At 54.8% G+C, this 26854-nt stretch overlaps 2 protein-coding genes across 2 annotated transcripts; one reads left to right on the forward strand and one right to left on the reverse strand.

The window, feature by feature from the left end:
• The first annotated feature begins 110 nt into the window (after positions 1 to 110).
• C1H22orf23 (chromosome 1 C22orf23 homolog) lies at positions 111 to 3594 on the forward strand. The gene is made up of 7 exons (XM_075711636.1): positions 111 to 246; positions 614 to 676; positions 1055 to 1231; positions 1698 to 1832; positions 2577 to 2597; positions 3026 to 3126; positions 3408 to 3594. The coding sequence occupies exons 1-7, from the start codon at positions 111 to 113 to the stop codon at positions 3510 to 3512; spliced, it is 738 nt and encodes a 245-aa protein (XP_075567751.1). The 3' UTR covers positions 3513 to 3594.
• A 2587-nt stretch (positions 3595 to 6181) lies between these two features.
• On the reverse strand, positions 6182 to 25351 carry MICALL1 (MICAL like 1). Its single transcript, XM_075711623.1, has 16 exons — positions 25206 to 25351; positions 18975 to 19023; positions 16946 to 17087; positions 15715 to 15818; positions 14883 to 15019; positions 12395 to 12975; positions 11826 to 11889; positions 10329 to 10714; positions 9516 to 9994; positions 8903 to 9037; positions 8447 to 8573; positions 7999 to 8089; positions 7538 to 7611; positions 7062 to 7176; positions 6683 to 6729; positions 6182 to 6364 (listed from the first exon to the last, which is right to left on the reverse strand). The coding sequence occupies exons 1-16, from the start codon at positions 25349 to 25351 to the stop codon at positions 6243 to 6245; spliced, it is 2799 nt and encodes a 932-aa protein (XP_075567738.1). The 3' UTR covers positions 6182 to 6242.
• Between the last annotated feature and the right edge of the window lie 1503 nt (positions 25352 to 26854).

Raw genomic sequence — 26854 nt, forward strand, 5'->3', positions numbered from 1 at the left:
GTGCCCTGGCGGCGCCGTTGCCGGGGCGACGCGCCGCCACGCTGCTCTCCCTTCCCCCCCCCCCCCGCCCTTCCGCGCCTCCGTTCCCTCCCGGGGCGCCGCTCGTCGCTATGGAGACGTCGGAGCGCCGCGAGGTGACGTCAGCGCCGGCAGCGGCCGAGGCCGGCGGGAGGCGGGGAGGCGGCGGGGGGCCGGGCCGCGGCCGTGCAGCCCGGTACAGCCCGGCAACGCAGGAGCTGCTGAGAGGTAACGGGGGAGCGGGGCGGGGGCCGGGCCCGGCCGCTCGGCCTCCCCGGCCGCCGCGCACGGCCGGAGCGCCGGGATCCGGCCCGTCCCGCCGCCATGGCGGCCGCTGCGGGGAGGAGCCCCCTCCCCGAGGTGAAGCGTCCCACCGCCGTGCCCTCGGGCGGGAGCGGGGGAACCGGGCGGCCCCGGCGCTGGTGGCAGCGGCCCGGATTGAGTCTTCTGCAGCTGCATCTTCCCCTGCGGGTCTGGGTCGTGAGAGGGGTTGGCCGCCCGGCGGGCTCCCCCGCCCGTCCCCCGCTGCCCTGCCGGAGGGGAGGCACGGAGCCCCCTCGGGCTGCCGTCTTCACCCATACGTCATGTTTTTCAGCGATGATGGAGGAGTCGAAGCTGACGCGTTTCCAGAGGCGATACCTGATGGACTGCGTGAAACGTGAGTGGTGGCCCTCTCCTGCCCAGCGCTGTGCTGCGGTGAAGAGCTTTTGCTGTTCACCGTGAGACGGGGGGCATTCGTCCACAGCCTGCTTGGATGGGCAAGTGCTTTAAAACAGCAGCATGGCTGCTGCTGACGCGCAGGGACATACAGGGTGAGGTGTCCCCAAGGGTCATCCAGGGAACAAGACACAATGCTGTGACTTGAACCACAGTCTGTCTTGTGTCAGCGCGTACCAACAACCAGGGTGGCAGCGGGGGTCTTCGCTTGTGGTGCTACAGTGGATCAGCAGGCAGATCTTCTGCTGGTGGTAGCCCAGGGCCATCCATCCAGGCTCCTCTCTGTCTGACTTACCCTTATTTTTGGTTTGTTCTCCAGGAGGAGATACCCTACCCCTCCAGTGCCACCCCACATCCAACAAAGAGCCAGCGCCTGCTCTCTCCCCACCAGTTTGTCAGCCAAGCAGGCTTTCAGCTAAACCGCATCTCCGACCTGCCAAGGTCTGCCAGGCAGGAGATGCCTACACCCGAGAGAAATTCAAGCCACGGGCAAGGCGTAAGTTGGCAAACACCACTAATAAATAAATAATGCCGCCCGGTCCCTCTCTTCCCCTTACGTTCATCTCAGCAGCAGCATGGGGTATCTTAATTGTTCTTCATCCTCACACTTTCTGTCTTCAAAGAAGCTTTAAAAATGGATCTCTGAGGGAACATCTGCTGTAAATGCTTGCTGACTTCTGCCCGCTGGCTAGGAGGGTGACAGGTGATAGGGACTCACCCAGTCCTTGCATAAGAAGGGAGCGCTGTGTAACTTTCTAGCTTATAAATGTGAGTCAAACCTCTGATGCCGGTTTGGTCTTCACCATGGGTACACCTGTGCGGTGCTTGCACAGTTCAGTCTGGGGATGGGCTGTCGTTAACATAACGCTTCCTCTGGCATCATTAACAGAGAAGCAGCGTGGCCAGGCTCCTCCCTGAGGAGATGGACTGCTAATCATTTATTTCCCCCTTGGCATTCACAGGAGATTTAGAAAAGGAGAAGCAAAGGCTCCAGAACATCTTGGCAACAGGGAAGGAGGTGGTGGAGCACAAGGTGAAGCAGATGCTGGTTCAGACAAAGGAAGAGGAGATACCTGAGCCTGACCGGTTTGAAGAATGTATGTCTTTACGTACCCTGGAGGAAGGCAGGCGGGAAGCCTGGGAAGCTGGCTCCCTCGGAGCGCTGGGGTGGCAGGCCGTGTTGCTGGTAACCCGACGCCCATTGTGGAAGGAGGCACAAAGCCCAGTTTCCAAGAGAAATGGCTGGCTGCTGTGACACTGTGATCCAGCCGTCCTCGCAGAGCTTATACTGCAGAGGTTTGCTGGCAGATTCAAGCTCCCTGGGCTGCCCACACAAAATGAACTCTGCTGGCAGGGGAATACCCCAGGGATACGCAGGGTGACCTGGGCAGGAAGCCCAGGTACTGCGGGTCCTTTTTTCCAGCCAGCGTAACTCAGCATAGACTAGGACGCTTGCCAGCCTGACCGTGGTTTGGGCTCTGTTTTCTTTCACTCCAAGATGAGAGCAGTTACACTAGCAAAGCTTAAATATCAAGCAGAATTTTAAGCAGTGAATGGACTTTGGCCTGCAGAGTATTCTGGGATGGCAAAACCCTGCCTAATACCTCTCTGTGCTTGAATCTTCAATGTGTGTGTACACCCCAGCCCGCCCTTCGCTAGCCAGGGCAGCACAAAGATGGACAATGCCAGAATAACATGTACAGAAGGGGTGCTTTGGTCCCTGCTGCAGGGAAGCCCGTGTGGCTGGCTTCACGCATGCTTTGTATCCTCTAAAACTTGTCACAAGCTGAGTGTTGTCCTTGCCACACCTGAAATACCCATGTCCTTTGTACTGTGGCAAGATTTGGACCAGCTGGCTGCATGTCTGTGCTGCGAAGCAGCAGCTGATGTTCTGTATCTGTGCTGGTCCTGGGAGCAGAGATGGTGGTGGTTACTTCAACTAATGAACCTCAATGGCTTTAAGGAGGTTCTGTCTCCATCCACAGACCAGTTAAAATTGCCCACAAGCAACAGAGAATTGTCTGTACAAAGAAAACTAGAAAGCTGCCATTCCTGCAAGATGGGAAGCAGTACAAAGGTGGGCAGGGGGGACATTTCCCATTGCATAAGGCCCTACCGAGGTATTTTGATGACATGCTCAAGATGAGCATTACAGCAGACATCACCCTTCCCCTGGCAGGACCGCTGTTCAAGCAGAGCTAGGAAATTGGGGATTCAGCTCTAGACAGAAATGTGTTTTCTTGCCTTTCGGCTGAATCCTGTTTCCACAGTGTTTTCTCTTATCCGTCAGTGGTGAATGAAGTTCAGGAGAGGAAGGAGTTCCTGGCAGAGATGGAAGCTCTAGGACAGGGCAAAAAGTATCGAAGGATTGTCCTCACTGAAATCTCGCAGGTACACGAGGGCCCTGGTGATGCTGGCTCTGCGGTGTGTGGAGGGAATCCCTAGTGTCAGAAACCTTAAAGCAGAGTCTCCCTCCACTACCTGAGTGGGAAAGGAGAAAGACACGGGACAGGCATAAATTTGGGGAATGGGGGATAGAGGTTTTCAGCCTTTTTTCCATGCCTGCACATAACTTAATCAGGGAAACACAAACTTTGCTCGAGGTTGGCAAAAGAAAAAAAAAAAGCTGCCGGCATTCTCCCCGCTCAGTCCTTCCCCTTTGTACTTTGCAGAAAATGCGCGAGATGGAGATCATTGACAAGAAGAGAAGTGAGGAAATGAGAGAGATCATGGCAAAAGACATCCCTGGTGGAAACAAATCCAATGCCCACAACTAGGCCAAGGGAAAAAAGCAAGTGCAGTTTGTTCCCACCTCTTTTTCCCCAGACTCTCGGCATCAGAGTCTTAAGGGCTGGTCTGTGCCTGTGCCCAAAGAGGGGGCAGTACCAGCTGTTGCCTAAAGCCAGAAGGCAGGAGCAATTTGTACATTAACTGGTAACAGAAGCAAGCTGTTGTAAAATCCTACCCACGCACTGGATCCCTTCTTGCTCAGTGATGTTAAAGAGATGAAAACACACAGCAGCAGCTACCAAAACATAATAAAGCAGAGCCTCCTTTTGCCTATGCAATGCCTCAGAGTACAGCAATCCACCGCTAAAAATGTCACTCCTTTCTACCCACCCAGAGGTGGATGTTTCTCATGACAGTACGATGATAACACGTGTTGCCAGCCACATCTACGACCCGTGCCTGTCCCCACGACTCTGGGAATGGCTGTTGCTGGCAGACGGCAGGGAGGAAGATGCAGCCGCGTAGCCTTGCGCAAACACGAGCCTCTGGCATTGCTGCAGGTCAGCACAATTGTGTGCATCAGCAAATTTCTCGGCGGCAGCTGAACGGGGCAGGCGCTCAGGAACACAGCTGCACTGAAGAGGGAGAGGGGATTTCAGCCCAGCACACGCTGCTATTTGCTGCGGGCTTGCTGTGGTTTTTTGGTTCCTGACAGCATGGTATGCAGAACAGCCATCAGTCTCCCACAGAGCCTGGAAATCGCTGTTTGCTCACCTCATACATACTCCCACTTCTGTCCTCCAGCAGGCTGAAGCATGATGCCTTGCTATTGCTGCATAAAGCCCAGCATAAAGTCCACCTCCCAATTTCCTTAAGATCCCGTCATCTGCTTCTTAGCAATAACTTGGCCATTCAGTCAGCCACTCCCCAAAGTCAGGCAGCATACCCTGTCCCCAGGATGGTGTGGATACAGAAAGGAATCAGAAACCTAAGCTGCGATCAGTGTTTAAATTCAATGTTTTTTATTTCTGTTCAGGTGAATGGAAGTCACGGAGTTAGTACAGTATAATTTACAAATCAGAGTTCTGACCAGGCACGGGGCCAAGGGGTGTCAGGCTGCAGCGATCCCGATGGCCTTTGGCAACAGTGACGTGACAGCAGGCTCTAAAGCGGATTTGTTTCTCCTTGGAGAAGAGTTGTGCTTTGGGATCTCCCCTCCCCTACCATTGCTCCTCATCAGCATGCTGGGGTATGGCAAGAGTGAGATGGTGTCACCAGCGCGGGGCTGAGCTTGCCACCTCCCAGCCATGGGACCACGCTGGGATTGAGGAGGGGATTCAGCTCTAGACAGATTCTCCCAGAATTTGGGAGACGAGGATCCCTTTCCAGAATGCTACACCAGCCACCTTGCAAGGCACTGCTCCAAGAGCGTTTTGGCTAAAGCCTGTTAGGTTTTTAGAAGAGACTGCAGCAGATTGCTTGGGGCTGGTTATGTCTAAAATGCTAATGAGAAGGCATGACGAACAGCTGACCAACCAAACACCCATGAAACTCTAATTCAGACTGATCCAACAATTCAATAAATAACTCCTTGCCTTGGAGGAGAAGGCAGGAAACAAAAATGGAAGGAAGAACGGATGGTTGGAAGAACACTGCCCCCCCCATTCCCTCCTCCAATGTACACACACGCACGCACACACATGACAAATAAAATAAGGGTTTTAAAAAGTTTTAGGGTGGGCTTGAATTCATCTACTAAAGGAGGTGTAAAAAATAATGAGCCAAACCCTGCACACTTTTAAAGTATACACAGATGAAGCTGGGTAAAGGTCAGTTGTGACCGTGCCTCTCTCCCCAGCCGCTCAAGAGTGGCACTGGTGACCAGGGGCACAAGCTTAGTGCCCCTTGCTGGCACCGAGTCAGTCTTGACCTTTTCTGCCCTAGCCCGGAAAAGGAATGTTCCTCCCTCCCCCTCGAAAGGCAGTAGAGTCAGCGGTGTTTAGCAGCAGTGGGGGGTAAGATGTCCTGAGTAGGGCACGTGAGCTACGTCCTAGCAGCTGTACACCGTCCCCTTGGGTCCTCTCAGTCCTGTGACAGAGCCCACCCAGCCCTGGTGCTTGAGGGAGGGGACAGCTCAAAATAAATAGGGCACCAGTTATTTTTTTGGCTATGGCTCTAGAGCCTCGTGATGCGGGAGTGTTTTCTTAACATTTTAGTTTAGGCCGGTAAAACCCAAAGAATCCTGATTCTAATGCCAGAGCTTTCTCCTGAAGTTAAAAATGGGACAGGAAGGGGACAAGAGCAGGTGGGCAGGGAGGGACAGGCAGGCCCAGTCCCCTCCCGGCAGAGGTCGGAGGCACGTGGAACTGTCACAGTTAGAGCGGGAGAAGGGACAGGGGGCAGTTAGTGCAAGTTTTCCCACAAACACCAAGCTCCTTGGCTTGCTTCTCAGTTAATAACAAGAACACGCAATGGGGTAACGTATCCAAAAAGCGAATCCATCTTCTCCCCACTTCGTTAGAAAGGCTTCACGGAGGGGATGGTCAGGCTCCTCCGCAGCCTTGGGAAGGAGAGCGCTTTGGTTGGACTCCCCCACTCTGGGCATAGGGCTGGTGTCTCCCCGGGCGGCACCTCCGTGCCTGGGGAGGGAGCAGGGAGGAGAGGCGAGGGAGAGCGGAGGGAGACAAGCCCCGCTTCCTGGCAGGCATCCCAGCCAGCTGCGGAGAGGCCAGGGCAGTCGGGCAGCACATCCCTCCCACGGCTGGTGGTCCCCTGCTCTAGCTTTTCTCCTTGGGCGACTTGCTCTTGGAGTCATGCTTGTTGCCCAGCAACTTAAGCACCTTCATGGGCTTGAATTTACCTTTCTTCTTGTTCTCGGTCTCTGCCTCCTTGTGAAATTCTGGGGTTGCAAAGGGAGGTTGTTACTGAGGGGTGCTGAGGGTTGCACACACACACGCGCGCACACATGACAACAGGGGCAAGGATGAGTGCCATGAATCAAAGCCCTCCAACTCTATGCCTACTTCTTTCTGCAATAACGGGTGCGCAGCACAACTGTGCCCCAAACTTTAACGGCCCTACAGGAAAGGCTCCAGAATCTACACAGAACAGATTCAATCTCTCCTTCTGCACACCATTTCATGAATGGCTCATGCTGCCCCTTGCTGGGATCAGCAGTGAAAACATCACTCCAAAAATGTTCCCGATTGTTTCTTACCTTTTCTTTTAATCATGGCTTCCAACATTTTATCCTCCTCCTCTTCTCTGAAAGAAAGAGTGGGAAATAAGTCAGCAATTCAGCCCTGAAAACAGCTGCCATGTTGTTTAAGGCTAGAGAACCTCCTACTCATAAGCCATGAAGGGGCAGATCCATCACTGTCTTGTGAGCATTTGCTACCAGCAGGATAAATCCCACATGCTGCAAGTACTGCCCTGTCTTTCCCACACAAGACATTCAAAGAGACAGGAATTGGGAAGCCTGGGAAAGACGTCAGCAACAGGGACATCTTGGGACACCCCCTGAGCTGCTCATATGGCACCGAGTCAGAGGGGCTACATTTTCCCCTCTGCCCCAGCCCACCCCACTCCTCACTCACCTCTGCCGGTCCTCGTCCAGGCAGTTCACAATAGCATTCCTCTGCTCAATGATGGTCACCAGTTCCTGCATCAGCACCTTCTCCCTCCCTCGGTCCTCGTTAGTCCAGTCCTTCTCTACCCAGCCAAAACCCAAGGAAGGACAGGCAATTAAATGGCTGAAGGAGCTCTGAAATTCATAGCTTTAGGGCAGAAATCTGCTAGCACGATCCCCTGCTATCCTGCCATGCTGCAGGGCCAGTTGGGCTAGTGGTGCTGTGGAGGGAGAGCCCTGTAGGTGGCATCCCGTGGGGATAAAAGCAGCACATCCCTGCACAAGGCTGGGGCATGCAATGAGGTGGGACAGCAGCTCTAGAGCCAGCTGATGGCGCCGGCATCCCTAAAGATCTGTCTCTCTTCACCTGAGACCCACCTAGACAGAGGGGAGATGAAGCCCAGGGGAAAAATGGAGATAACTGCACCCAGAAAGATGCTTTACCTGGCTTGTTGAGGAGGCAACGCAGTTCATACTCCACGTCCGACTGTCGCTGCTCCAGGTTCTGCTGCTTGAAGCTGCAAGGCAAGGAGGCACTGCCAGGAACCACTGCAAGGCTCCAGAGAGGCAGAACATCATCCCAAGGTACGGGGTGAGCTTGAGAAGAACCACCGAGATGCTGATCTTATTCTGTAGAGCCAAAGGGCCAGGGAGCCAAGTGCCAGCAGGGACCAGTCCTGGCTGCTCAAGGCCTTCCCGGAGGAGGTGCTGCTGGGGCTCTGGTGACTTGCAGTGGGTCAGTTCTGAGTGTGTTTAGATACATTTTTCTCCTGGCCCTCTCTCCCTCCCTTTTCCAGGCAAGGAGGCCACTTCAGGCTCTCCCCTGGAAGCACAATTTCAGGAGGGCTGAGACAGGGCTCCCCGCAAGAGCGTCAATGCCTCCCCACAGGCTTGCACACACTTACATGTAGATGAGCTCTGATTCGTGGCGCACCAGCATGTGCTTCTCATGGATGAGTTTGAACCAGTCCACCAGCAGGCTGTCCTCAGGGCTGTCTGCCAAGCAAACGGACAATTCAGAGCCATCCCCAGCCCTGCAGGATCCCATCACCCTGCAGCAGGATGGGCTCTGCCAAGCCAGGAGAGGGGCACTGGGCTAGAGCCAACCTGACCTCAGCCTGTTCCTGAGCCCCAGAGAGACCTTATCTCTTCTCCCACTTCTTTGCACTTTAGAGACATCTTCATGTCCAGGGCATGGCTGTGACTGTTCCTTGAGCCCAGCACAGCCCCTTGTGCTCTTCCAAGCCCAGCATCAGCAGGGAGGAAGTCACTGCCGCTATTTCCTTGGCGGGACACAGGGCAACCCTTGAGTCCTGTCCTGCCCCACAACCACGGACAGCCCACCCCACGTACCATTCTCAGCACTGCGAAGTTTTTCCTCCAGGGCCACCCCACGGTGCTCCAGCTGGTCCAGCTGGTGCTCGATGGCATCCATCTCCCCATAGATGTCTTCCTCGGGGATGTACTGATCTGTCTGCACCTGCCAAACCACAAGGCAGAGACTTCCATTACCATCAACCGCCAGTTTCCAGGGGTAACCCTAAGGCTGGTCAACAATAACAGGGGCAGGGGGACAACAGACCATTCCACCTAAGCGTAGATCCAAAATCCCCACCCCACTCTGAGGCAAAGGGAGACAATGGTGCTGCCATCAACGGGGTCTAAGCCTAGACGCCATCCTCCCCATCCACAGCCACCTCTTGCAATCCCAACCCACACATGCATCGGCAGCGTGCATGTATACAGCTATGGTCCCGGGGGCTAGTACAGAGCTGGCTTTTACCCCTCTGCTCCTGAGGGCCCTTCTACCTTGCGTTTGATCAGTGGGAAGCCATGACCCGGTGCAGGAGGACGCACTGGCTTGGAGCCCTTGGGAGGTTTCTTTGCGGAGGGGGAGGCAGCAGGTGATGGTTTCCGGTTGAAGGGGTTCTCTTTGCAGGAAGACTGGAGAGGGGGGACAAAAGGAGATACGTGAGGGTCCAGGAATGGGAAGGGATATAGCATCCCAACAGCTGGGACTAAGCAGACAGGGCAGCCCTAGGGTTTGTCCTGCCCCACACCCTCCCAGAGGAGGAACACAGCATGGATCACCAGCAGCCTAGCCATGGGGCAAAAACCAGCTGTGCTCCTGTTTGGCATCAATTCCCCAGCTTCTAATTCAGCGTGCTTGTTATTCTTCTTCATGGTTCCCTTCCTATTTGCTCTGACCAGACGACATCCTGTCTCTTCTCTAGCACGTGGGGCAGGCAGAGTACGAGCAGAGCCACCACTTAATGAACACATGCCTGAGGCTTGCTTTCAGGGGGTCACACACCAAACCCACCTAAGGGGAAAGCCTGGACTCATGATCCCCACTGTGACCAAGTGATGGACGGGGAAGAAAAGCCTCCCAATCTGGATGGGAGGAAGGTCACCATCTCACCTTCAGCTGTGGCTTGGGCGAGGAGGGCGTCTTAGGGCTCCCAGCACCGCCATCTGAAGCCAAGAGGATGGGCGTAGGGCTAGCCCCAGCAGGAGGCTTGGGGGGCAGCCGGCTGGGGCTGGTCTTTAAGCTGCCAGTGGAGACGCTCCTGCTGGCGTGTGGGGTGCTGGGCTGTGCCTCCCCACTGAAGCTGGCCAGCTCACTGGAGGAGGAGAAGGAGGAGTTGGTGGAGAGGCTGGCTGGGGCAGCAGGGCTTTCGCTGGAGGAGACGCTGGCCAGTGGTGTGTCAGTGCTAGAGGTCTTGGTGGCCGTCGGTGTGTGGACGGTGGGCTCAGAGGAGCTTTTGGGCACTGAGGCCTCATCGGTGTCACCCAGCACCTTGGCTGAACTCTCAGAGTTGATGCTTTCTAGGCTGAGGGCTGGAGATGGGGTGGAGGATGATGGCTCGGAGTGTGACAGCCTGGAGATGGAGTGGTGGGCTGCAAAGCAAAGGGAGAGCTCAGGGAGGAACAGGGGGGCAGCCAGGAGACAAGGGGAGAGTGGTATATACTGGAGGTAGGAGCAAGTGCGAAGGGAGCCAGTGTCTGTCTGTCTTCAGAGAAGACAGAAGGGACCCTCCAGCATAATGGTCTTGCCTTCAAATGCTGTCCTCCAGTGGGCAGAGAGGACATGGCTAACACAAGTCCCAGCACAACCATCACTGCATAAAGGTCTGGCCTGCCAAGGTGATGCAGAGGTGCCTGGGAAGGGGAAGCCTCCAAGGGGCCACACAGAGGTTGAGGAGCAGAAATAAGGGAGTAGGGGGAAGCTCACCTAGTGGGGAAGCACTGGGGGCTCGCGGAGCTGGCCGCTTCTTTGCCTTTGGGCTGCTGGTGGGAGTGATGCCGTACCATGGGTGGAGAGGCTTGGCAGCAGTCTCACTCTGCTCCTGCTCAGGCGTGCTATTTTGGGTGGCAGCACTCTCCTCTTCTTCCTCATCCTCTTCCTCAAAAGGGTTATACGGTTTGGGCTCTGTGGCATCAGACCTGCTCTCCTCACTCCTGGCTTTCCCCACCTCCTCCCCATCCTCCTCCTCTGAAGTCCTGCTCGGAGTCTCGTGGCTGCTGCCTGGGGGAGGAGGGGGAGCTGGCTTCTTCTTGGGTTCTGCTTGCACTAAGGCCATCCATGGTGGGTCCTTGGCTCTCACAGCAGCTCCAGCACTAGGAGAAGAGAAAGAGAGACCGAGGTGGCAGGGTGCAGAGACAAGCTGGGACAGCGAGGCACAGGACAGGGACTTAGCCCTCAGGGCAAAGGGCAGATAGAGCACAACGTCTCCCATGTAGAAGCAGCTTTCTCATCCAAGGGTGGCCCTAGTCCTCCCCAGACAGAAAGTGTCTCATTCTCTGTGGGCAAACCTATGGGCCTGAGGGAAGCACAGCCTGCCTGACTTGCCTGCTGGGCCCAGCATTTTCGTTTCTGAATATTAGAGCCTCCATCTGCTAAGCAGTGGTAAAGGCTGAGCTTTATGGGCACAGCTGTTCTCCCCTCCCCAACACTGTTCCTACTCCCAGCTCTGCTCTCCAGGCTGTGGATGGAGGGGGAGTCGAGATCAGATACCTGCCCTCTGTGGTGGCACTCTGTTCCTACACTTCAGAGGGCTGTTCATCACCATATCAACCGAGTGTCCCAGGGATGGACTCCTCTTTGCTAACTCCCACAGCTGGAAGTGCTGCTGCTCCTCTGGGGGCACAGCCCGCGGCAAGCCTGCACCATGGCTCAGTGAGTCATTGCTCATCAGGGAAGCGGCTGTCAAGTTGCTCCATGCACCCACTCCTTGGCTATTGCAAATGCAGGGTGCTTGCGCAACCTCTGTCCCAAGAGCAGGCAAGAATGAACCAACACCAGTGGGCTCCTGGGTAAGAGCCCAGGAGGTGTAAAGCTTGCAGCCAGGCGCTCACCATGTCCCTGCACTGGACCTTTCCTGGGATAAACCCTCCACAAGTCAGACAAGTGTCCCATTCTCAGCATCCACAAGCAGGACCATTTCAGAAGGCACTTAGCAGTCTGCATGTGCCACAGAAACGCCCTTCTGAAGCCCCCAAACTCTTTACAAACCCTAAGAGACAAAGACCCTGGGATGTATGGACAAACGCTGTCAGCCTGACTGTACTGGGCTGGCACCCATTCAGTAAGGGTAGGGACCTGATCATAGCCTACATCATCCTAAGAGCAGGGGCTGATGGAGGTGGGAGAGGAGACCACAGCTGAGCCATTCCTGCAGCCCCACCTCACTAGGGGGTTTGCAGGTGATCTGTGAACAGAAGGACGTACCGATCAGAGGAGCAGGGTCTCCCTCGGGGTTTTGGGACAGGGGGGCTGGGTTCAGGTACCCTACCTGGAAAGACACAGGGTCAGACTGTCACAACAACAAAAGGACATGAAGAAAGAGGTTAAATCAACGCGAGGCACCTCTTACACATCTTCCCATGGGAGGCTGGCTATTCCCACTCTTTGAACCTCATGGTGTTTCTCCCACAGTCAGTGTAGTCAGTCAACTCAAAACATCTCCCTTGCCTTTTTCTTCCCACCCTAGCCCAGGAGCTGCACCTGGAGAACTGACGTACCCCTCTGTCCCCACACCTGCAAACTGCTCTAACACCGCCACCTTCCCTCCACACTGGCAGCACCCCCTGCAGAAATACAAGGGAGCAGGCAGGTGTGAAACCTAGCACTGCTCTCCCCGCTATGGGGAGGGCTGGCAATCGAAGGCTCAGTGTCTGAGCCTGAGATCTATTCGGAGGCAGAAGGGCGTCAGGCTGCAAAGAAGGAACGAAACTCATCCAACCTGCAGCCGATCACCTCGGCCGCTGGTAACCCCTGCCACCACCGTGCTCTCTTACCGTTCACCATGCCAGGCCCAGACTCGCTGCCCTCACCCTGGAGAGTGGACCTGGGCCGGGGGACGGGGTGAGAGGTAGGAGGGGAGAGGGCTGACGCATCGGTGGCCCTCCTTGGGGCAGGGGTAGGCCGTGTGTCTCTGAGCCGTCCGTCCAGTGAGATGGCTTTGTCCTGGGTGAGCACTGTGGGCTTGCTGGGAAGGGGAGGTCTGGGGGGCGTCTGGGAGACGGGCATCCCGCTGCCTGTGTGAGCAGGGGGCATCACTGTCTCTGCTTTGCTGGGTGTACTGTCCTTCTCCGCTGGGCCAGCTAGCCCCTCTGCAGGCACCTGGGTCTCTGCCACACTCTCCAGGGAGTCGCCATCATCCTTCCCCACCTCTGCTCCTGTGAGGAGGGTATCCTCACCCATGCTGCCAGCCCCAGTTTCAGTTCTTAGCTCTGGCAACTGTCGGTCTGGGCTGGGTCTCCTCTCTGCCTTCCCACTCACGGCCAATTTGCCACGATGCTGCGTGCAGACAAAAGTCCCTGCCTCTGACCCGGGCTTGTATGACCCTGGGAGCAGCGTGCTGGAGCACTCCTTACACCTGCAAACGAGAAAAGAGAGCCCCGTAAGATGAGGGACACCATCCTGCCCCTCAGGGAAGGCAACACACTTGGAGGCCAAGGGTCCAGGTGGGTTAAAGAATTGTCAGACCCATTTGTTGGGCGGGGAAAAAAAAAAAAAGACGACCCCCAAACTCTGAGTATTAAACAAAATGTTGCCACTTCCATCTCAGGAAATCCCTATGCTGGAGGCTTGAAGAGTAGTCAGGAGAGGCAGCATACAAGCCTAACCCGGTCTCACGCTCACCCTTACTGCTGCTGACCATGGCCCCCACCAGTGTCACGGCATTTGGCTGGAAGGACGAGGCAATGACGCAGTAGGGCCGTTCTTACACTCTGCCTTGCCTGTTGAAACTGGGCTAATGGCTTCCCTGTCGTTCACTGTCTGCCACATCTCCTTGGATCATCCACTCTTTCCCCACTGAGCCTTTGAATCCTTCCTAATGAAGCCTTCCAGGCGCAAGCATAATACACAGCACTGGCAAACAAGTCAGCCCTTTTCCATCTGGGAAGGGAGGCGGATAGCATACATGAAAGAGAGCCAAGGGCAAGGGGCTGATCAAGCACTCCCATGAAAACCAAGCTTGTTCCTTCTTGTCTGAATACCTGGCGCTCGCAGCAGCTGGCTGCCCTACACTGCAAGCAGATAATTTTGGTGAGGAATTCTGCTCTGGGTGTCCAGTTGACTGGGTTTTCCTTTGAAATGTAGAGTACAAGCATGAAGACACAGGGGCTCTAGAGAGAAGGGGTATGATGAAATGAAGAGGTGGCAAGTTCAGACAAGGTGAGAAAGAGGTTTGTTTTGGTTTTATCTCCATCAACCCACAGCAAACACTGCCACAGAACATTCCTGACCAAACAGCGCCCATGAATCAGCGGGAGCAGGGAAAGACAAGAAAAGCACAAGGAGGCAAAACACTCAGGATGAAGTTACAGGGATCTCACTGCTCAGTCTGAATGGCCACGAGCTGTGCCATGGCAGACACAGGCACCTCTCCTATTCCTGGCCCATGAGCAATGCCGCACCTGCACGTCAAAGCTCCTGCTTTTGCCCCAGCTGCAAATGGAAGCTTGATGGGCCCCAGCCCAGCTCCCCTCCTGCAACGCTGTTTCTATGACACATCCTCAGCTGGCTTAGGCAGGAACTGTTTATACAGGTGAATGAGGCCTCCTGTATCTTCCCAGTGGCTCAATATTTCTGTCCTCAGATGCCAGCTGCCCACTTGCCAGCTCTTGTCCTGTGGTCCACAGGAGAGATCTCATCCCTTCATCATCAGAGCAGGGAAAGCAAAGTGAAATGACTTCACAGGTGCTGCAGGTAAGGACCTGCACCCAGGGAGTAACCACAGAGCTGCTGACGCCTAACCCCTCATTCCTCGGTTTGGTAACAGTCTGCAGCTCTCCACATGCTCCCCTGAGAGCTCAGCATCACCCCAGGCAGTGTGGGAGCCTGTATATCCAGTTGAAGACAGGGAGTGTAGGTGGAAGGAGGTCTGTAGGATGATGTCCTGGCTTAGACCTCATCAGAAGGTGGTACTGGGGATGCTGGGTAGGCAGGTGGTAAAGAGGCAGAGCATCCTGGTTTATGGAGGTGGGAGAAGCACAAGGGGCTGCGATCCCAAGCCAGTGAAGTGGGAAAGCACAAGAGAGCAGGGGAGGCAGGGAGCAGGGGAGGCAAGCAGCACAGGGCTGGACACAAGGGGCTAGTCAGACCTCCGGGTCAGGGGGCTGGCAGGCAAACAGACCCTCTTCAGTATCATTTCGGGCACTGTCATCGATGCTCCATGTTGCCCAAGGACACGGACACACAAAGACAGGGCACAGCTGGCCACAGACCTCCAGTTTGCCGAGGAGAGTGGCCACCCCAGCAGGCCTGGCCACAACATACCTAAAGCACTGGCGGTGGTAGAGCTTGCCCTCAGCCAGGTAGCGCTGGACCAGATGGACGTGCTGCTGGCAGGCTGCACAGGTACTGCTGAGCGTGGTGCGCCGGGACTGCTCCGACGGGTCTGAGGGAGCATCATCCTGAGACACAACGCACAGGGAGCTCAGGATGGGGGCCACGAGCTGCTCCCCAGCCCACGGCTCCTCCAGAGCAGCTGCTGCCTGTGCAAGGCCCATTGCTGAGTGCTTGTGGCACAACTTGGGGCTGACCTCAGGGTCTGACAATACACAGAACAGCTGCCCCCGAGTTCAGGCACAGGCAGGCTGCCTCTTCCCAAATTAGAAGGGGCACTCCAAAAGGTGCCTTGGCCCTATCTAAACCTCAGGCAGCAGGGACCTGCAAGAGGAGCCCCCTCCCTTTGGAAGATGTGCCGTCCCAGACATCTGCTACAACATGAAATAAAGGGCCAAGAAAGAAAAAGGCATCTTTTCTGCTCTTCTAATCCCACATTCCTGCTCCTTCCTCATCTACAGGGTTATCCTCCCATAGGAAGGAGGGTGCTTGTGCCCTGGGTGGCTCAAGGAACCACCCGGCACCAATCTGCCCAACCTCTTGCCTGCCTGACAAATGTCAGTCCACAGACTCCTAGAGAGAAACCACTCTCTCAGGTGGGTCCCCCAAGACACCAAAATCCCAAACACCCCTCCTACCCCAAAATACACAAGTAGCCCCCTGCAAAGATCCATCCCACTGTGACAGGCTCTCTCCCGTCTCCTCACCTGCACTGCAGGAGCACCACCGCCTCAGGCTGCCTTTGAATCAAGAAATTAGGTACCTGTGGTGCCGGGGAACTCTCGACTGCAGCCACGGGCTTTTTGTGAGACAGCAGAGGAGGCGAGGAGGCAGCAGCTGGGCGCTTCATAGGCGGAGGGACTCTGGCTGGAGGCAGAAGGCAAGGAGGATCAGGGACTGAGAGGAGCAGTGACTCACACCACCCATGTGGGGGAAGGGGAGGGGAAAAAAAAAACAAACCCAAATCATCTAGCCTTGTGACATAGGACGCTCCTGACAAGTCAGTGCCTATTTTAGGTGGAAGAGACAAACAATCTAATAATGGGTCGGCTGCAAGGCTAGCAGAAAGCCTGGCCGTGCTGTGGATCCCCTTCTGTGGCCCACAGACACCAGCCTCTCACTGTGATTTGATTTACTCATCAAATGGTGCTTAGCTTCCTTGTAACCAACTTCCTAAGCAATGCTTAAAGCCCAGAGCACCCCGGGTAGCTGCTGATGTATTGTGACCCACCGGGCCCCAGGGCTTCCGGGCTGTCAGCATGTCTGCAAAGCATCCCTTGCCCGTCAGGGCTGGCACTCACACACCAGTCCTGAGTGGGAGTCCTCGGCTGGGAGGCCAGCATCCCCAGAGAAGTATACGCACATGGAAGAGATTTGTCTGACATTATGGCTAGAGAGCGGAGCAGACGAGACCTGGAGCTCTCATCTCCACCCAGGCAGGATGCCCTGGAAGAGCCGTCTCAGAGCAGCACACTCAGCTCAGGTTGCAGTTGCAAGGACAGATGAGCTGATTTGAGACGCTCCACCCTGGCTCCCTTCCCTCTGTCCTCCAGTTGCTTTACACTTACTGATGTGATAAAAATTAGCTGTGGTAGGCTGGTTGCCTATCTAGCTTTCTCCCATTTTAGTGGGTTAAAGCAGAACACAAAGGGATCTGATGAGCACCAGGGGTGGTGGCCCAACTCAACAGGCAGGAATGCAGCACAGAGGGAGGAGAAACAAGGCATTCCTCTTTCCGCAGTCTGAGCTGTTAAATCACTCCCCACCTCTTGTGAAACCTCGCCCTACTCCACTTCCTATGCCAGGCCTTCCTCACCAGCGCCAGGAAGATCCAGGAAAGGCAGGTACTACCCACTCCTCTCCCCTTCCCCACAAACACACATGGCTCCCATTTGCCATAGGAAGGAGGAAGCACAAGGTAACGCTGTGTTTCCTGTACTTGGGGGGGGGGGGGGGGTGCAAATTGGAGGCCAGAGGGGTGGGAGGACACTCACCTTGGCTGGGGTTGTTGAAATGGTTGTAATACTGAGACACGTAAGTCATGATGCTGAGGCAGTCGGGGACTTTCATGGAGACCATGTCATTGGGATCTAGCAAGGCTGGGATGCCCAACTCCCGCTCTGCCAATTCAAAGGCCTGCAGGAACAGCAGAGAGGTGTTAAGGAGAGAAAACTGATGCTCTCTGAAAAATAACAGAGAAATCAAGTTGAAAGGACCCTGAGGAAGGTTAAGTAGTAAGCCTATGGCATCTGTGATGGACAGAGACTTCCAGACATGCCACTTGACTGGAAAAGTGGCATCAGAAGCAAGGGAATAAATTGCTGCAGCTGCCTTTCCTCCAAGTCATTTCATCTGCCTGTGCACCTGCAACTCCCACCTGAGGGGTCTTCACATTTGGCTGCTGCACTGGGACAGGGAGGGTAACTCTCAGGAGGTGTCAGTTTTCATTGGAAAAAAACCCAGTGTTTTTCAACACCTGAAATGGGCACACCATCAGTGCCCTCACACAAGAGCCCGGCAGAGCCGCGGCTGGCACCATGAAGGGATTAGGGCTGGCAGATACTTCCAGCAATGCAGCCAAACACCAGCTCTACTGAGCAGCATCCCTGGCCACCCCAAATGATCACCCCACAGAAACACTGACTCTGCCCATCCTTTCATGCTCTGGGGTGCCACATCTTCCCCTCCCACAGTTAACATAGCCATCCCAGCTCAACAGCCAGCAGCCTGCCATGCACAAGCCACTTCAGTGCTTTTCTGTGTCTCAGCGAGCAGAAGCATCAAGGACATTGTGATAAGAAGCAGACAGCTCTGACAATTGCATACATGGCTACTTGAAAGGAAGGAGTGAAGGAGGAAAATGGCTGTTTGAGAGCTTCCCACTTAGCGGTGTATGTGAATTATTGGCTATATGCTGGCCATCCTGCTGTTGTGCCAAGGGCAGGACATCCACATTGACTTCCAAGGGAGGGGGGATGCTGAGACTATGGCAGGGACTGAAAGAAAGCAAGTTGGGAGGGAATGAGAGTGGTGTGGGCACTGAGTGGTGAGGTACCAGGTGCAGGGTGTGGGTAAAGAGTGAAGGTGCCTGGTCTCTGGGGCACAAGATGCTGTGCCAGGTGTGGCACCTAAAGGGAAGGAACAGAGAAATAAATGAAAATGGATGTTTGCAGTAACTGGGGGTGTAAAATGCCTCTTGCGGACACCCAGCTCTGCTCAGCCTGGCTTTAAGCCGGTTCTCTGGACTGAGCCTTGCGGAACACAAGGCTGCATGTAGCATGGAGGAAGGAGAGACCCCAGCTTAGGGGTCACTAATAGGACAAGAAACCTGTTGTGTGGCTCTCAAATGGGAAAAGATAGCTGCTAATGGCTGAAAGGGGCCAACTGGTCTAGCAAAGGGCATGGCCAGGACCCAACTGGAGAGCCCTAATCCTGAAAACCCAAATGATCTAGCTCAACTCATGTTGGGAAGGTGATGGCCCATGTCTCTTCACAGACTATCAGATGGAACCTGCAGCAATTAGGTCTTTCTCTCAGCAAAAAAAACCAAGGCTATTGCTGCTCTGCCCTACCCCCAGCCCCTGGGGTTGGGCATCTCCCCATTCTCCACTGCCTGCTTCTGCTGTTGGCTCCAGCTGTCCCAAGCAGGAGAGGAATGTTGCAGACCAGCCTAGGTCTAGCAAGACCTTCCTCTCTGCTTATACCTGGAGCAAAACTAGCTTCCTGCTTCCATCGCCTGCAAGTCTGGAACAGCTGAGGTCAAGAAGATGTTGCACCATTTTAATCTTCACCTGAGATGTTGTCTTGGCAGCTATCAGGATAACCATCTTCTCTTCAGTACAAGCTGGAAGCTGATCTTTCAGATTCCCTTATGTTTCCAGAGAAGCTCCTGCCTGTCACTTACGAACACAGATTTTTCTTACACCCTCACCACCATCACAAAGTCCTCCCACACTATGTGACCTCCATCGAGTCACTCTCATGTCCCTTCTTCCTTCTCTGCATTGCATAACAGGGACTTACCAAGCGGTTATTCTCATAGACATCATCCTTGGAGAGTGAATCAAAGTCTCTGAAATGAGAAAGCACAGAAAAGCCACATGAGGTACAGAGGAGAAGTGCCCCAACGCCACCACACGCAGCTTCTCAGGACAGCCAACCTTACAACCACTCAACATATAAGACCCTAGATAAACAAAACCTTGGCAAAACAGATTTCAGGTTGTAAAGGGACAAAGAAACCAAAGGGAAATTGCAATAAAAAAACAGAAAGCAAGTCCCAAATGGGTGGTGACCAGGAAATTAAAATGTCATTCTCATCTCTCGTTACCCACTTCTTCTGCCCTTGCAATTAAAGGCTGCAGAAATACGAGGGCCACGTTCTAATTAGCACCACACACCGCTGCACTGAAGGGTGCGCATCATCACTCTGAACTTGTCTCTCCAAGGCCACAGGCACAACAGCAGGAGGAGGATGGAGAAGCAGATCCCCCACCTCAAGAGAAAGAGCCCCCTGCACTAGATCTCTCCCTCCTATGAGGGTCCTTAGACAAACCTCCCTGTACCCCTTATGGGATTTGAGGTCACCCCAGGATTTGGGGTGACACAGAAGGTCTTAAACTGCACTTCTGTCCTCGCTTGCCCCCCAACACTTGCACTACACAGCAAACCATCCTCAGCTACAGCCTTCACAGCGAGGCAGCTTGCTGAATACAAGGCGGTCAGGGCACAGAGAGGAACCCCAGCAGTTCCCAACCCAGATGCATTGTGGCATTTCACTTGTTCTCCTGGATCCCTTTGGGGGATGGAATCAGCCCAGCCACAGGGATCGAGTAGCTGCTTTTATCAGAGGAGCAGAGGGTAGAGGGTTAAAGTGGTCTGCAAGTTTTCAATAGAAGGGGAGAAATACAGGAAGGAGTTAGTTATGCCTTTTGCATGCACGCATGGGTATAATGTGTGAAAATAGCATCATGCTAAACTGATTACAGCCCCTTCCTGCCAAGCTTTGTTACCAAAAAAACCTCATGCAGCAGCTTGGTGTGCCTGCGCACTGGATTCACAGAGGAAGCCACAGCCCAGAAAGGTTTAGGGTCAGGCGAAGCCACCCCAATGACCCAGAGAGAGGTGCCAGAGCTTGGGAGACTGACCCAGAAAGACAATTCAGATGAGAGGTGGGGAGTGTGTCCCCTACCCCAAAGGTGGTGTGCAGGAATCAGGTGAGACGGCAAATCCTCAGCCGTGCGCCTGTGGAGAGGGGCTGCAGGAGCCTCCCTTCCTCCACCCCCCTTTGGATTTTATTGCCTCTTCCTGTAACACCGACCCAACCCGCCCCGGCGCCGCACCACAGGGCAACTGGCCCCTTCTCGAAGCCCCTCGCGCGCCTTTCCCAATGCTGCAGAGGAAGTCCGTGATGAGCTCAGGAAGATTTTCCCAGCTGCCTGCACCACCATAAGATTACACTTCCTCCGTTCAAAAGCAAGAGGCTGCTGGTGCCGTTTCCTTCCAGCTAAATGAAACTGCAGCCGCTCGCTGCTACAGGAGCAAACGCAGCAGACACGCAGAAGATGGGCTGGACATTCAGCTCTGTTTTAAGCACCTTTCTGAAAGCTCACGCAAATACATGCACAGAACTCAGCCCATTCAAAATACCGCAACTTTTCCCTGTCTACACACTGGTGAGAAAAGGCTTCAGCCGCAGCTTTCGCTTTGATGTGAAAACTAGTGCCTTTTTTGTATTTATGACTAGTTTCCACTGGGAGATGTTTTTTCCCCCGAGTCTTTTTTTTTTTTTTTTTGCCTAGAGAACTCCTTCAACCTTGCTGTATTTTTTTTTTTTTTCCTTTTCAAGAAAATACCATCTTTGGAACACAGGAGAAGCGATGACAGCAAAGTTGATATATCAACTGCCCTCTAAACATTCATGACCTTCATTTTGAATGCCCTCACTTTCAGGATATGGGAGTGGTGCAGCTGGAAGCTCAAAGACTCCATGGTGGCCTGGGCTGGGAGAGTATTTTTTGACAGGCAAAACATCATGTCCATTCCACTCTGCACCAGTGAACCAAAGCCATTTTAGTAAACCAAGGCAAATCTGCCTGGGAAAGCGGATGCCAGCAGAGAGGACGTGAAGCTCAAGAGGTAACAGGGGGGTTACCAAGCAGCAAGGGAATAGAAGTTTTTCCATTAACGTAGGATTGCAGACTCTCAGCTTTTACCCAAGATATTAAGTCCATCAGCATGTGGCCCCAGGGATCACAGTTTATTCAGTTCCTTTCTGCTGCATTTTCCAGCTCCCTCTCTGAACAAGCCAAGCAGGACCGCGCTGATCTCCATCGCTCCTGACACGAGCACTCCCACATGCCACTCTGTCGCGTGGCTTCCCTGCAGCTCTGGGCATGTTCCCTGTACCAGCGTGCAAGGAGCATGGCCTCTCAGGCATGGGGGAAAGTCACCCCAGACATACCCCTTTCCTCTCTATAAACTGCCTCCTCTGCAGAAAGGCCAGAACTTGCCATCCTGCAGCTCCGCGACATGTGGCTGCATGTCACATTATTTCCTTGCCCTGATCTCAGCAGCGTTTCACCCAGCCCTGCTCAGGCTCCTCTCTTGTCAACCTACCAGTTGAAGGGATCGGATGTAAGAATAGGCGAGACTGGCTATCCCAGTTGAACAACTGTCTTGACTCAGCAAACCCCAGCGTCGTAGCATATCCTGGAGTAATATTTCCATGCAAATAACATCCCAAGTGCTTACCTAATTAGATACATACAGAGCCACTAAGCACTCCAGGGTTTAGGGCAGCTGCCAGGGAGCACAGCAGACCCAGGGAAGGGGGAAGGGTGCGCCATACAGCTAAAACCAGAACAAATTCCTGGATTCCTCAAATATAAATCATGAGCACTTTAACGGCAGCACTGCGTAATAAGCCCTTCAGCTTTCCAGGTCTTGTCAGGGAAATGCAGGAAGGAACAAATGAGATTTGTGATCCTGCCTGTAACCGAACCCACAGCTCCAGGAACACAAAACAGCGTTTCTAATGCACGGCTCATCTCCCGTTTTCCTCACATCTCTGCCTCTCTCTCGGCACCCGAAAGGCATGTGCCACACTCTCTTATTCTTCTCGCCCCCAAATCCCAAGAACTTCCCCTGAGCTCCAGAGAGGCTGCACAGCTTGGGACGCTGAAAGATACTTTATGCTTCACTAAGCTGCGGCAAATGCCTTGTAAACACTAATTTCGTGCTTTACATTTCTAGAGCACTGAGCAAACAAACTCTTTAATCCCCACAGTCCACTGTCAAGTTGGCCTGGATGCTTCCAGCTTAACTGACAAGGGAAAAGAAGAGATTAAATGTCTCGCCTCAAGATCACACAGCCAGCAGCGCAGTCAGAGGCTAAATCCAGGTTTCCCACTTCCCTGACTGGCAGAGAGAGGCAGTGAAAACAATTGAGGTGTGTATGGTAGTGGAGCTAGAGTCAGAGACTTTCAGCTTCATGGCTCAACACAGGTCCCGCAGGTATGTACCTCATCCTTGGTGGTTAGTTCAAGACACCTTTAGCCAGATTCAGTAGACACTGAGCACTTCCAGTCTACTTCTTTCAAAAAAAGAAAAAAAAAAAAACCCCACCAAACCCTCTGATGTTTCCAAGAGGTCTGCAGGAGAAGCAACAAAGCTCTCCAGGGGAGCATCCCTCCGATGCCATCGGCCTTGTCCCAAGGCGACTGTGTTCAAATCGGGGATCATGTGGAAAACTGTCCTCAGCCGCACTTACCTGTATGGCCTTTCACAACAGCCTCCTCCCCAGCGTGTCACCTACCAGCACAGCAGTGCAACAGGGGGGTGTCTGGGTAGGGTCAGCCAACTGGGACAGACTAACAGCCACCACAGCAGCAAAAGAAAGCCCGGAGGATCAGGGTGCCAAAGGAGTGGTGCCACACAGGTAGAGAAGAAAGCTCCAGCTTGGCGCTTGCATGGATGTGCTCGTTCCTCCCCTCTGCAACCCAAGGGGAAGCCAGCAGGAAGCGGGGAAGCAGCTGAGTGCAGAGGAACTTCAGCCTTCGCGGAGCAGCGTGGCCGTCTCACGCGGGCCAGGAGAGCCCCGCACAAAGGTAGAGCACGCAAGGTCAGAAACGTACTCGCAGATCTCTGCCGAGTCCCATTACCGGGCTGACTGAAAACACTTTAGAAGAAAAGAAGGGCAACTACTTTTCCACCGCCATCAGGAGATTTACTGCCTCTGATCCGATCTTCCCACTTCCAAATCAGGACAGGCTGAAGAAGCTGGAATCAGATGAAATACTACTCTCCTGACCACCCTCTGAAAATCCTTCTACGACATGCCATGTCCTTGTAAGGCCCTGGGCTTTGTCTCTACGCTACAGCTCGTGCAGAGGACCTGCAAAGCATTTAGTTAGGACATCTGCCAGGAGCAGATTTAAGCCCACTGACCACTTAAGAGCAGCAGCTGCTGCTTAATGGGATGGTAAATATGGTTAACAGGAAACCATCAGGTGTTTTTAGTGGTGTTTATTGTAAGCTTTTGCTGAACCTCTGCTTTTCAGTTCCCAGTTACTGTGTCACTCACCAAAAAAAAAAAAAAAAAAAAATTTAAAAATTTCAGAAACACAGTAATTGCAAGTGTTCCTGTCCTTAATTTCCCTCTTCCCCTCCAGCAGCCTTGTGACCGGGAGTGTTTTCAGAGGCTCTATCCTAGCTGGTCAGAGCGAGCTACACCACCCGGGAGCTGCCGGGACGTAAGACCACGCAGCTCCCTCAAGACCCAGAGCAATGCAAAGCCACCGTATGTCTCAGCTCTCAGTGATTCCTGAACATCATGCTGAGGGTTTTGTGGCAGCCACCTGAAACACAGCAGGCAGAACTTCATTTTTTAGCCTACCTGTTCAGCTTCTGCTCCTAAGAACACAGGCCTGTTTTGCCCTCTCATGGACACTGCAGCTCCACAGTGGAATCACTGTCAACCCTCTGCCTGCTAGAGGTTGCTGTTGTGACAAAATGCTGTCTTGGGGCCAGCTCAGAAAAGAGGATTTGGTCAATTCAGGCAACCTCAGAGGAAGAACCACTAGTCCCAGAGCAGAACATGACAGGGGATGCACCGCTGGGGTTTGCTGACGGGCAAGGAGCGCGTGCATGCCAGAGGCATGGCAAGGTGGGGCAATGCCTACCCGCATTGTGAGGGCTCCTGAAGATTAGAGTAGATGGGAGGCGGATTCCCATCAGCATCGGGGCACGCAGGGTTATGGCGGCAGGTCGGGGCAGATTCCTTCCAGTAGCTCAGCCAGTTTCTCCAGCCTGACACTGCGCCCCCAAGCAATCCCAAACTCACAGGCTGCCTCTTGAAACTCACACTCCCCCTCAGAGTCACCGTGCAAAAGGCAGGCTGATGGGGGAAACTCAACTCCAAGCCATTTGTGGGGGGAGGCTACCAAGGCTCGATATCCTTGCTGGTATTTGTTACCTCCTGCTTTCACTGGGGCATCCACAGCAGACAAGTTGGAAGCAAATGCGTGAAGCGACCCAGTCCAGGGCTCTGCATGTTTCGGAGTGGCTGCCTTTGGCAGCTGAGAATGTCCCTGTGCCAGGCAGGCCTCTGGTCCTCAGGGAAGTGGGAACGTTCACCTCTCGCAGAAGCGAAACATTCCCACGCCCAGCTGCCAGCACCATTGCCTCTTCCCTGACAGGCACCGCTCCCGGTTGGCTGTACGGCAGTACCAGTACGCTAGCTCGAGGCCGGACCTAGCCCACCTCCATGCTCTCCTCGGCCTTAAACCACATGACTCCTGCTAACCCTGACCTTGACGGGTCTCCAAGCCTGGCTCAGAAAGTCACTCACTGAAACGCAGCATCCTTCATCCCCAAACCCAATGATTTCAGAGAGCAGCAGAGCCGCTGCCCCTCTCTCTGCTCCCAGCCGCCCCCCCAGGTCCACGCACAGGGAGGCTCCGTCCCTCCCTGCCAGCCAGCCCGGAGCCGCCTCCTACGGCGCCCGCACCTCCGCCGGCTCCCTGCGAGCCCCACGGGAGAGCGGAAAAGGGGCACGGATGGCTCAGCCCCTCCAGAAAGGGGGCTCCCGGCGCCCCCCGCACCCCAAACCTCCGGGCTCCCCCTCTCCTCCTGCCCCCAGCGACCTGCCCCCCAGGCCGCGGCCGGGCCCCGCGGCGCCCGGTCCGGTCCGGCGCGGCGGGCGAGGCGAGGCCGGTGCGGCGCGGCCTGCACCGCCACGGCCGCTGCACTCACAGGAGGTCGGGCCGGTGCCGGTGGAGGATAGCGCAGAAGGCCAGGCCGTCGCGGAAGGAAGCGCTGAGGTCGCGGATCTCCACGCCGCGGTACCCCTCGCACTGCCGGCGGCACCAGGCTTGCAGGGCGCCCCGCGGGCCCGACATGGGGGCGGCCGCTGCGAACGCCGCCGCCGCCGCCCGCCGCCACCGCCCGCCGCCACCGTCGGGAGCCCAGGGGCGGGGCGGGGGCCCGGGGGGCGGGGCTTCAGCGGGGGCGGGGCATAGAGGGGCGTGGCCCCACGGGCGGGGCCTGAGGGTCCCGGGGCACGCGGCGGCCGGGGCAGGCCGAGGCTCCCGTCCTCCCCCCCCCACCCCGGGGCTGCAGGCTTGCGCGGCGCCCCGCCGGGGCCTGCCCGCTCCCCTCGGTAGGGAGAGCACCGCGGCCTCTCCTCGGAGAGGAGGGGAAGGGCTGGGGAACGGGTGGCACAGTCAGAGCCCGAGCAGCCGGCGGGGCAGGTCGGAAACACGGGAGAGAAGGGGATGGAGCGGTACCGGTACCGTAAGAGGTTCCCCAGGGCCTTCCAGGTGAGCAGGGCAGCAGGCTGGGGAGACGCACCCAGCCCCTGGCTCTCCCCAGCTCAGGGAAGGCTGAATTCTCAGAGAAAAGCCCCGAACAAAAGTTGCATCCTTTTTTTTTTTCCCTGAAGGAGGGGGGAGGACTGCAAGCAGGAACTGAAAACAGTTGGGACTGAACTCAAGTTTAACTTCAACTAAAGGAAAAACAAAAACGCAGGCAATCTCATTTCTGGATCTTCTTCAGGCTTTGACGTAGGCTGCTCGAGGCAGAAGCAGCTCTCGGCAGTCCTAGGGACATAAGCCACAGCAGCGGAGGACAGAGAAACATCAGTGGAGTACGTGTGGGACATAGGCAGCTCCTGGGGTAGGCACGGGGCCAGGGAGGGCTCTGAGGATAAGGACATTTGGAGTTGCAGGCTGTACTTCACAGGAAGCCCTGGAAGAAGTGGAGGAAGAGTGCGATACGATCTCAGGAACCCACACCATCGAGGAGATGGATTGTCACGAGAGCTGGCTTGCATGTTTAGCATGATGGTCCGACAACAACCTGGGGGGAGCACACTATTAACCGTTTTTATTTTGCTAAATTCTTTTTTCATTTCCAATTAAGTAAAGGGGGGGCAATAGCTACCTCTGTAGAAGGCTGATCCATCACCCAGATATTGAGCTTATTGCCGCCAGTCCCAAATCAGGATAAGTCCCCTCTCTCCATTTTTTTTTTTAACGGGCTCTATATTCCTTTCTCCCATCAGATCTCATGCTTGGCACCCTCCTTCCTCTATTCCATTGTTTCATTCTATCACTCCACAGCCCCAGAGCTGTAACAAGTGAAAAATAAATTCTCTCTGAATGGCTTGCACAGCCTCCCCCTTCAGCGCCCGAGATAAGCCGTGGTGTAAATCACAACAAAAAGCTACTACTAGAGAAAAAGGAAATGAAGTATTGTCTCAGTTTTGTAACAACCAAGCTGGCTGCTCAGGATCCCGCAGATGTGCCTGACAGCATCTTCCTGATGTATCCTAAGGGAAAGCAGGATCAGGGATGTTTTCTTGACTCTTTTCCATGGTCTATAATCACGCTCACCCGCTTCAC

This window comes from Pelecanus crispus, chromosome 1 (genome assembly GCF_030463565.1).
Source record: "Pelecanus crispus isolate bPelCri1 chromosome 1, bPelCri1.pri, whole genome shotgun sequence".
Lineage (NCBI taxonomy): Eukaryota > Metazoa > Chordata > Aves > Pelecaniformes > Pelecanidae > Pelecanus > Pelecanus crispus.